At 37.6% G+C, this 11,925-nt stretch overlaps 1 protein-coding gene across 2 annotated transcripts in view; it reads right to left on the reverse strand.

Moving 5' to 3' along the window:
- Positions 1–11,925, reverse strand: part of Yes1 (YES proto-oncogene 1, Src family tyrosine kinase) — a 76,392-nt gene that overhangs the window by 34,513 nt on the left and 29,954 nt on the right. For both annotated transcript variants that reach the window (XM_005369941.3, XM_026777442.1), the window contains exons 2-3: positions 5,494–5,766; positions 943–1,042 (exon numbers count right to left, since the gene is read on the reverse strand). In XM_005369941.3, the coding sequence (XP_005369998.1) occupies positions 943–1,042; positions 5,494–5,758 (365 nt within the window). In that variant the 5' untranslated portion in view covers positions 5,759–5,766. The remainder of the gene's footprint in view (positions 1–942; positions 1,043–5,493; positions 5,767–11,925) is intronic.

Below are 11,925 nucleotides of genomic sequence, written 5' to 3' on the forward strand. Positions count from 1 at the left end.
AAAAAAAAAAAAAAACCAAAAGTTATTCCAGAAAAAGAAATAGTATGTATGAAGGCAAGAAGAGGGTGAGAAACTATTGTACTCCAAATATTGCAATTATATTGTTGGGTAGCAGAATGAGAAAGGATAGAAATACAGGACAAAGTCTTGGTGGATGATGTCATGTTGTTGCTGTCACTCTTTTTAAATCTTTGTAACTATTGTTAGCTACTGAAGGATCTTAAGGCAGAGAGACACAACCACAGTGTATGTTCTGGAACAGGAAGTGATAACATGGTAAAATGAGGACAGAGGGAAACATGACAAGAAGCAAGAAGACCATAAGTACATGCTTTGAGAAGTTACAAGGTGGTTGTTATGTTTACTAATGAAATTAGGAAATCTGCAGCATAACAAGCATCAAATTTTCTATGGCAGACTGCTAAATGACAAAGTCTAAGAGTAACTAAGAAAAACACAATTTGGTAAGTTTCAGAGTACAGGGGTTCTATATCCACCTCCCCCATCCCCAACACATAAGGTTGTAAAGTCATCTGGTATTTATATAAATACAGATTTTACTTTCCAAAGATCTTTTTATAAAGGGCATCATTTCTGGAGACAGGAACTCATTAAGTATATAGCCCATGTTTACCTGGAACTCACTATGCAACTTAGGCTAGCTTCATACTCAAGATCTTCTCTAGTGCTGGGATTACAGGTATGTGCCACCACACCTAGAATTCTTTCTTCTAAAATCTGTGTTCACAGATTAACCCTAAGTACAATTTGCAAAAGTAGTAACTTCTGCTGGTAGCAATATATTATCCAATGAAATCAAAGGCATCATCTAACCCGAAACAAAGATCCATACCCCACCACTCTCATTTCCATATCATCAACTCCATCAGCGGTCCATGTAGAGACCAGGCTCCTCTCTTATAAAATATACACAAAACTTACGTATTGTTAATTATTTGAAATCTTTCACCCTTCTTAAAGGAAAGGTCTTCTGTAGTTCTAGCTTCATAATCATATAAGGCCACAAATATAGTGACACCACCTGGCACAGGAAAAAAAGACCAAGGTAAATGATATACCTGAATACAATGAAAGAAATAAACAATTATTGCTGGTAAAAGCTTAGGTTCAGTTTCCATCTTCCTCTAGTATTTTTTTTAGAAGCTGGGTTTTAATAAAAAGTTCTAAGGCTTCCTGTGAAACTGTATAAATTCTAAAATCCTATAAACTCTGAAATAAACGTAATTTCACTTCTGAAGCAACATGTCTGGTTTGAAAAGGAAGCCACATTGCAGATCAATTCTTTGGGACGGAAAGCACACAAACTACATGCACCTGTCTTCAATTCCTTAACATGAAAGCATTTCCATCTAAATCCATTAAAAGCAATCATTAAGGTTTTCTTAAAGCTCACTTTATACTTAAAAATAAAAATATCATATTTGTCCTGAAAGTTAAATGTATGGCCAATATGAATTATACAGTATAAATTCAAAAAAATAGTTATCAGATTTAGTAATGTATTAATATATTTAAAAGATGAACACATTTAATAGAATGTGTTCTATTAAATTCTGTTATTCTATGCGAATAGAATAACAGAACATATGTATAAAAAATGACAATGCAGTGTTTAAAATATTTAAAGGAAGGCATCCTAGTTTTAAAAGTCTATTATATCATTTTTATAGATGTATATATTTGTCAAGAATAATGAAAGATTTTGAAACACATGCAAATTATGCAATGGTTAAATCGAGTCACATTATTCATCTTTTTTTGGCAAGAAACTTAAAATCTACTTTAACCAATTTTCAATACAATTTGTTGTTACTAAGCAGAGTAGTTACAAGGTTGTACAATGGAATTCTTGATCTTATTCCTACTGAAATCTTATGGTTTTTTTTTTTTACCAACTCTTTTCCAAAAAGGGTGTGAGAGGATCAAATCCTTAGTCTCCTACATGCAAGATCAGACCTCTGAGGAACATATTCTTTTTGAGACAAGGCCTCACTCTATGGACCAGGCTGGCATCCAAATCATAAGAGATCTGCCTGCCTCTGCCTCCTGAGTGCTGGAGTTAAAGATGTTGACCAACATCCGGTTGACCAATATAGTCTTAACTCAATTATTTATCATCTCTATCTAGTATAGTCCAATTGGTTTGCTGCATCCATTATTATTTATCCATTTTTTTTTAATGGGAGAGGGAAAAAGTAGGTAGTAGTAAAACTACAAATGAGTGATAAATGCAAATACTGTGACATGGAAAATGCACGGAAATGACATGGAAAATAAAACTTACTGCCTCTAAATATAAAGCAGAAGAAAAGCAAAGGTATAGGAACATGTTCATACATAGCATCAGCTCACTCTAAGCTTTAGTCATCAATCCACTTGCTTATTTGGTATCTCTACTTCATTGTCTAGTAAGTACTCAAAATTTATTATAAACAAATGCATGAAGCTCTTGATTTTTCTTCTTTAATCTATATTTGTTCAAGTCTCCTCTCTCTAAGCAAAAGGGAGTGTGATATGGTTGGGACTGTTAGTTCTAGTTCTAACATTTACCTATTTACCTATTTCTCATTCTACTGTGGTGCCACCTCTCACTAGGAAAGCTGGCACCAGAAATTACCTTCCCCAGAAATTACCTTCCTAACTTACTTCTACTCTGCTTTACTATCTCCCATTCTTCACACAGCTATTAGAGTCAGTTTTAATTACTTTTCAAGTTTTATTTTCATTTAAGTGTATGTGTTTATGCGTGTAAGCCATGTATGTACAGGTGTCTGAGGAGGCCAGAGGACGGTGTTGAACTGGAGTTACAGGTAGTTGCTAGAGGCCTGATATGGATGCTTGGAACCAAACCCAGGTCCTCTGGAAGAACATCCAGTGTTCTAAACTGCTGATCCATCTCTACAGTCCCTAATGTATTTTTAAAGAGGAAACCCAACAAGCAAATTCCCTTACTTAAATCTCAAAGCTTCTTTCTAGCTTTGAGTAACACTCAAGCCCTTTCCTACAGTCTATGGTCCTAAGCAATTACAGTGTCCTGTCCAACTGTTTAGTCTAGTACAATTCTCCCATTTATGTTCTTCAGTCTTCAAAAGTTCTAAGTGCATTTGTATTTCTTGAACTTTGTGTTTGCTAATTTTGTTATCTTGCTTGTTCTTTCCTGAGCTCTACAAATAGATCACATCTATCAATTAAGTATCAGTTCAAGTGATTTCTTCCCAAGGTGGCTTTTTTTGGCAACTATAGGGCCTTCATCAATCATCTTGTTTTTGCCTTCAAATACTTAAACACTACTAATCACTCTCTTTAGCTGTTTATTAACTAATTATTATTCAATCATTATAATATAAACTTATCTAGGTACAGAAGCTTTGTTTATATTGCTCACCTCTCTATATCTTATATAAGACATTCTGGTTCTCCCCCCCCCTTTTTAGTTATTATATGAACACCCATAAATGGAATATTTCAAATAAGTAAATTGCTTTAAGTATTGAAAGTAGATCAGAGAAGAGTTGGGGGAGGATTGTGGGAGGTGAAAAGAATCAAAATATATTGTATGCATGCACATAATTTGCAACAAATAAAAATAGTGATTTTTAAAAAAATTTTTAAGTAACTAAAGAAATGCCTTTTTGTATCAACATTTATTTACTCTAGCCGTTTTTAATCACTACCTTTCCCAAGTAATGTCAAGGCTTGTGTTAACTATCAGAAATAGCACCCTGGTCACTGGGTGGCTGAAATTAAACTGTGATCAATAATATCTAGCATTGTCCAAATGCTAATAGATCTAGTGTGTTACAGACCTTTGGCTACTTCCACTGGTCCAGAAATGAGCAGAATGAGGAAGACAAATGCATATACAGGCCATGCTTGTAGAAGAGATTTCTACTTTTTGTCTCCACTGATTATTAATAATGAGCCATTCCATTTGTCCTTGGCACCTGTTTACACCCAAGGTTAGGGTGGGCACTCCAAAGATTAGTAACACCATGCCTTGCTGACATCATGGAACTATCACATCAGGGAATCCTGGAACTCACCCTTTTTTAAGACAGTTGTGCTTTGTCATTTTAAGAGAAAAGCATCCTCATGTGGGGCTTTGAGCAAAAGAGCTATTTTCTTTCTTTTTAAAATCTACACTTTAAGACTACCTGATTCTGTGGCAAGATTGTCAACTATCACTTCTTGCCATCCCCTGAAAGGCAGTAACAATGTAATAAATGGAGTTTTGAACTAGAGTACTAAATCTGTTGCTTATCAACTGTCAGTCTGAAGGAAAACAATCTGAACATTGAGCTTCAGAATTTTCCTTCTTAAAATCAGTACCTGGGCCAGTAAGATGGTATTGGGACCAATTAAGTCCTGGCCTTCAGCTGGATGTTGGGACTAATTGAGTCCCGGCTTTCAGCTGCTCTACCCTGCTAGAACATTCTAATTGAAGTTACTAGAAGCTGTTCCCAGCTTAGAGGATCAGAGGATGGGATTATCACCTGTTGGCCACTGACTGCCGTGTATTTAAGCCTACATGGTGTTAATTAAAGGGGGGCTTTTGGTACCAGTGTTAAAAGGTCTGCGTGTCAGTCTGTCTCTATGTCTGTATTCTCAACCTCCAGACCCCTTTCCCGAAGCTCATGAACTGGGGTCTAGAGCGCAGACCGGGGCCGCAGTGCACGACAAGATGACTTAGCTAATAAGGCTGTCTGCTGCCAACACTGATGATCTCAGTTCAATTCCCATAACCAATATGGTGAAATGAGAGAACTGACTCCTACAAACTGTCCTCTGACTTTCACATGTGCACTACAGAACATGTAAGAGTACAAACACAAAATAAATAAATGCAATAAACTAAGTATCTAATAAATAGTGTGCTATTGTTACTAAACTGACATATAATTAACATTTATTAAATAAATAATACAGCATTCTCCAGTCCTAAAATGCTAACTAATTGCTGGGGATATTTTTAAATCTTTGTATTTCCAGTATCTGCCACAATTACTTAATGAGTTAATGAAACAATTTATGGTATAATTCAGTAAATAGTCACTGTTAGTTATCATCAAATTTCCCAGAACCCTATCATGTATATATTAAAACTTCAAAGCTGGAGATACAGCTCCGTGCTAGCCTAGCATGTTTTGTTGGAGGCCTTGCTTTTGATCCTTAGCTTAAAAGGAAAAGAAAAAGGAAAAGGAAAAGGAAAAGGAAAAGGAAAAGGAAAAGGAAAGGAAAGGAAAGGAAAGGAAAGGAAAGGAAAGGAAAGGAAAGGAAAGGAAAGGAAAGACAAACCTAAAAACATTGAGAGTAATGCGGCTACACAGTCAGACTGCCTTTTGTTAAAGGCTTTATTTGCTCATCCAACTTTTTTGAAAATCTGCTAATAAGAAATTTTTCCTAACAGTGGCCATACCTGAAGTATGTAAAGTCCAAGGTTATATTTTCTGCAACTGACAATTTAAATCTCACCTGTTAAACCTGTAGGATATGGATTTGGCACCACTGAGAATGAGGAAGATGCTCCTCCAAAAGGAGTCACTCCAGACGACCCTCCAAATGGTGTCATGGAAAGACTGTTAAAATTGACAGATGTTCCCTTTGTGGAAGAGGTTGGGGCAACTGTAGTGTGTTCCGTTCCATAATGACTGGCACTTGTGCTTACAGGCTCTGGAGGGTTTTCCGGTGTATATTTAATGGATGGACTTTTGTTTTCTTTACTTTTAATGCAGCCCATTATCAAACCTGCAGAGGCATTAAGGCAAATAATTGAGAATTAGTTAACATACCGGGAACTTCAAAAAGACAAAATTGAGCTGGGCAGTGGTTGTGCATGCCTTCAACCTTAGCACTCCAGAGGCAGAGGCAGGCTGAACTCTAAGTTTGAGGTCAGCCTGGTCTACAGAGCTAGTTCAGGACAGCCAGGGATACACACAAAAACTCTGTCCCGACAAACAAAGCAAAACAAATATATGAAAGAGCAATTAACAACAAGTGTTCAATCTCCCAGCCAACACAAATATTAAGTTACACTTTTGATTATTACTTTGGAAAATTCTAAGTCAATATTTAAGGCTGAAATTTATCTGTGGGTATATGTAATACCCACAAAATATGTTGAACTGCATATGTTGAACTAAATATTAGTATAACAAGTTTACAAAATTATCTAAATACAAAGTCTAAGTATTAAAATATTAATAACTAAAGTCTGAAAGAACAGCAGTCATATAAAAGAGTTTAAAATATGAAAGAAAACACAATTTTAATTCTGAGTAGGCTGATGGTGAAATGTCCTATCAGTTCAAAAAAAGTGACTGTAATTACTTACTACCTATTTCCTCTCACAGTTTCCTTAATTACTTTCCTACCTTCTTCATACAGTATGACTTAAGTCTGCAAGTTATTACTTAGGGGCTGGCAGTACAAAGAAAGTCCAACAAGACTCATTACACACATCACTTCAAGAGCCACAGGCATTTTCCTCTGCTCACCTATGAAGTCTTCTATTAGTACTCCTGACTTGTCTCCCCTTTCCTCTTAATATTCTCTTGGTCCTTACAGCAAATATAGATAATTTTCTTTAAGTCTCCTCTTCCTTAGCCAAATTAATCATCTAAACCCTGATTATTCTACTTTTTATATACCTCTTATTTTCCTCCTCTTTCCACTCACCCACTTATCCTCTTCAATAGCATAGGCGAGACTACCACTGTCAGTTCAGTTCCAACGGTACCCTGCATTGACACATAGAAGCCCCTACTGTTGTCCATCTCATTTCAAATGTTAAAAATGCAGTGTGGTTTTATTTTAAAGTAACTGTCAGGTGTAGACAAGAGTTAAAAGACATTTGGTGGTGACCAGGGGCAGGAAGGGGTTACTGGTAACATGGTTGAAAGCAGTGGTTCTCAACCTGCGGGTAGCAACCACTTGGCAAATATTTACATTTACAGTACTATTCACAACAGTAGCAAAATTACAGTTACAAAGTAGGAATGAAAATAATTTTATGGTTGGGGGGTCACCACAACATGAGGAACTATATTAAAGAGTCGCAGCACTATGAAGGTTGAAAACTACTGGTTTAGTGGGTAAACAAACCTGCCAGTAAAACTGGGCGTGGTGGAGAACACCTTTAATCCCTGCAGGGAGGTAGAAACAGGTGGATCTGAGTCCAAGGCCAGTCTGGTCTAAAAAGTGAGTTCTGGCCAGTCAGGGCTGTTACACAGAGAAGCCCTGTGCCAAACGTGATGAACAGACTTCCATTCCAGGAACTCACATAAAAAGCTGGAGGTAGTGGTATATACCTGTAATCCCAGCACTCTGACTGTAAAATGGGAGGAAAAGGCAGAAAAAAAAGATTGAAAACTTGTGGGCCAGCTAACATGGAATACTGAGTACAAAAGAAACAAGGCAAACATTGCCTCAGCAAGGCAGGAGGCAAGAACTGACTTTCTGCAATTAAAAAGATAATTTTTTAAATTGCTAATTTCATGTATAAGGGTGTTTTGTCTGCATGCATGCTTGTGTACCATGTGTGTGCCTGGTACCCACAGAAGCCCTGGAACTGGAGTTATAGGAATTGGGAGTTGCCATGTAGGTGCTGGAAATCAAACCCAGGTCCTCTGGAGGAGCAGCCAGTGCTCTTAACCACTAAGCCATCTCTTTAGCCAAATACCTGACTTTTTTTTTTTGTTTGTTTCTTTTAAAGAACAAATTCTTGAAAGTTATCCTCTGATCTTTACATGTGTGTCATGGTGCAGAAGCACACACACACACACAATAAATGAAGATTTTAGAAAGATCAGACTATGTTTTATAGATTGCTTTGAGTTCTAAGCTACTGACTTAGGTATATGTTAACATAAATTATTAGAACACAGGAGGAGCAAGGGAAGGAGGGGGTCCTCCTCTTTTTACAAAAGGTCCCACAGAAAGTATAAGAAACAAAATATTGTTAAATCTGCAAAGTGCTAGAGGGGAAAGAGGTACAAAATACCATAGAACACAAGAGTGTTTAAGTAAGTCCCTGCATGCTCAGGAAAGAAAGTGGTGCAAAGGAAGTGGGTGTTGCTGCAATTTAAGATTCTTGTAGACTATGAACTTAAAAATGAAAATTATGGAAATCCTTCCTCTTAGACACTATCAAAGTTTTTACATAAAATGCCCCCCCCCCAATTAACTGAGGTATGTACCCATTTCATGAGAGTTTCAACTGTGATTTGGTGAACAGGTCAAACTTCACAAACAACACTATAATCACAACATGCAAGGTTTTTAACATCCCTCAGACAATTCCCAACCATAGCTCTAGGTAACCACTAATTGGTTGCTTCTAATTACGGATTCATCTTTTCTAGTGTTTTACATAGAGGTAATTACAAAAGCAGTCTTTTGTATCTTCTAAAAGTCAAATAAATACTGTGAATCTGAGATAGCTCCACAGTGTTATAATCAGCTCATTAATTTTTGTTGACATTAAATGAGTTATTTATTCCAGTTTAGGGTTATTCCTGCAAATCTTTGGGCTTTTTTTTCCTCCCCAGCCTCAGCAACAGCTAGGAATGGAACTGGTTGCCCTTATGAGATAAAACTAAAGACGCCTTTGCTCTATGAAGCTATTTATCTTTTTTCTATATAGTCTGTTCTACTATAAACCCTCAGAGAGTCATGTGTATTCCAGTTGCTTTACAAAAATAACACTTCCTTTCGAGGCCAGCCTGGTCTACAAGAGCTAGTTCCAGGACAGGAACCAAAAGCTGCGGAGAAATCCTGTCTCGAAAAATCCAAAAAATAAAAAATAAAATAACACTTCCTTCTCAAAAAGTCGTATGTTTACTTGGATCTGGATACATCTAAACATCAATATAGCTATCATTTCACTCTATTTAGGAAGCTTTAAAATGGACATCTGCTGATATCAAAAGGAAGCCAACAATACAAAATGCATCTGGATGAGCTGATGTTAAATACATTTACCACAAAATTATTAAAACCATCAAAAGAACACGTCATTCCCTGCGAGCTCCATAAAGACCAGCACTTGGTGGACATAGAAGGTGAGACAATAGTGGCCCTGGGATCCCGGACGCCTACTCCCTAAAACCTAGACATGAGAGAAAGGCCAGGGCCCCCCCTCCCCAGGTGCCTTAGGCATTCCTAGCACCAGCAGGGACCTGTTCTACTAAACAGCCATCTACCCCACCCTAACAGGTCCTTCCCTGCTGGCTTCTTGCAGACCAATACTTGGTGGACATAGGAACACCAACAGGAAGCTGATCTGCTAGAGAGCCATCTACCCCACCCCCAATGTGTTGTTCCCTGCGAGCTCCATGGAGACCAATACTGGGTAGACATAGGAGCACCAGCAGGGAGCTAGTCTGCTAGACAGCCATCTACCCCGCCCCAAAGCATCCATCCCTGCTAACTCCCCGGAGACCAATTCTTGGTGGACATAAGAGTCATAAGACTTGAAGGAAGAAATGGGAAGGCACCAATCCAAGAACTCCTCCAACATCCTAAAAAGCAACATGCTACCACTAGAACCCAGCGGACACACAACAGAAGACTTGATCATCCTACCCCAGAAGATATAGAAAAAAAACGACTTTAAACATTACTTAATGAAAATGATGAAGACCCTTAAAGAGGAAGTGAAAAACTCCCTTAAAGAAACAGAGAAGAAGATAAACAAAAAGCTGGAAGAAATGAATAAATCCCTCAAAGAAACAGAAGAAAACCAAGAAAAAGCAATAAAACAGGTGAAGGAAACAGTTCAAGATTTGAAGATTGAAATAAAGAAAACATGAACTGAGGGAACTCTGGAAATGGAAAATCTGGGTAAACGAACAGGACCTACAGAGACATAAATATAACTAACAAAATACAAGAGATTGAAGAAAGAATCTCAGGCACTGAAGATTCTATTGAGGAAATAAACTCAGTGGACAAAGAAAACACTAAATCCAACAAATTCTTAACACAAAACATTCAGAAAATCTGAGACACCATGAAAAGACCAAACCTGAGAATAATAGGGGTAAAAGAAGAATTCCAGCTCAAAGGCACAGAAAATATATTCAACAAAATTATAGAAGAAAACTTTCCCAACCTAAAAAGGTACAAGAAGCTTAGAGAACACCAAATAAACTGGATAAAAAAAAAACCATCCCCTCACCATATAATAATCAAAACACAAAACATACAGAACAAAGAAAGAATACTAAGAGCTGCAAAAGAAAAAGGTCAATTAACATATAAAGGAAAACCTATTAGAATTATACCTGGCTTCTCAGTGGAAACCATGAAAGCCAGAGGTCCTGGATAGATGTGCTGCAGACACTAAGATACCACGGATGCAAGCCCAGAATACTGTACCCAGCAAAGCTTTCATTCACCATTGATGGAGAAAACAAGATATTCAATGACAAAAACAGATTTAAACAATACGTATACACAAACCCAGCCTTACAGAAAGTACTAGAAGGAAAGCCATGACCCAAGGAAGCTAACTATACCCACAATAACTCAGCCATCTGATAAACCCTCCCTACCAGCATAACCCTGATATAGGAGGGTCTTCTATCTATCTGTTGCTTTCGTTGGTTAATTAATAAAGAAAACTGCTTGGCCTGATAGGTCAGAACATAGGTAGGCGGGGAAGACAGAACAGAATGCTGTGAGGAAGAAGGCAGTGAGGCAGATGCCATGCTTCTCCTACCCAAGACAGATGGTGGTTAGAATCTTCCCGGTAAGCCACCACTTCATGGTGTAACACAGATTATTAGAAATGGGTTAATCAAGATGTGAGAGTTAGCCAAAAGAGGCTAGAAATAATGGGCCAACCAGTGTTTAAATGAATACAGTTTCCGTGTTATTATTTCTGGGGCTAAGCTAGCCAAGCAGGAGTCAAGCGGGACGAAAAGCAGGCCTGCCTGCAGCTCCTTCTACATAACCCAAAGAAGGGATTACACACACTACTACCAAAAGATAGCCGGAGTTAACAACCACTGGTCATTAATATCGCTTAATATCAATGGAGTCAATTCACCTATAAAAAGACACCAGCTAAGAGAATAGATACGAAAACAGGATCCAGCATTCTGCTGTTTACAAGAAACACACCTCAACCTCAAAGACAGACACTACCTCAGAGTAAAGGGTTGAGAAAAGGTTTTCCAATCAAACGGACCTAAGAAAAAAGCAGATGTGGCTAAACCTAATAGCTAACAAAATTGATTTCAAACTAAAATCAATCAGAAGAGATGGAGAAGGACATTTTATACTCATAACAAGATGAAGTCTCAATCCTGAATATCTATGTCTCTAATTCAAGAGCACCCACATATGTAAATGAAACATTACTGAAACTTAAATTGGACATCAAACCCCACACACTAATAGTAGGAGATTTCAACACTCTTCTCTCGACAATGGGCAGGTCAAACAGACAGAAACTTAACAGAGAAATAAGAGAACTATCATATGTAATGAATCAAACGGACTTTACAGACATCAATAGAACATTCCACCCAAACAAAAAATATACTTTCTTCTCAACATCTCATGGAAACTTCTCTAAAATTGATCACATTCTCGGTAACAAAGCAAACACCCACAGATACAAAAAATATTGAAGTAATCCACTGTGTCTTATCAAAACACCATGGAGTAAAGTTAGAATTCAACAATAATACTACTTTCAGAAAGGCTACAAACTCATGGAAATTGAACAGTCAACTAGTGAACCACTCCTGGGTCGAAAAAGAAATAAATTAAAATCTTCCTTGAATTCAATGAAAATGAAGATACACCGGGCGATGGTGGCTCACACCTTTAATCCCAGCACTCGGGAGGCAGAGGCAGGTGGATCTCTGTGAGTTCGAGACCAGCCTGGTCTACAAG

This window comes from Microtus ochrogaster, unplaced genomic scaffold (genome assembly GCF_000317375.1).
Source record: "Microtus ochrogaster isolate Prairie Vole_2 unplaced genomic scaffold, MicOch1.0 UNK67, whole genome shotgun sequence".
In the NCBI taxonomy this organism is placed as follows: Eukaryota; Metazoa; Chordata; class Mammalia; order Rodentia; family Cricetidae; genus Microtus; species Microtus ochrogaster.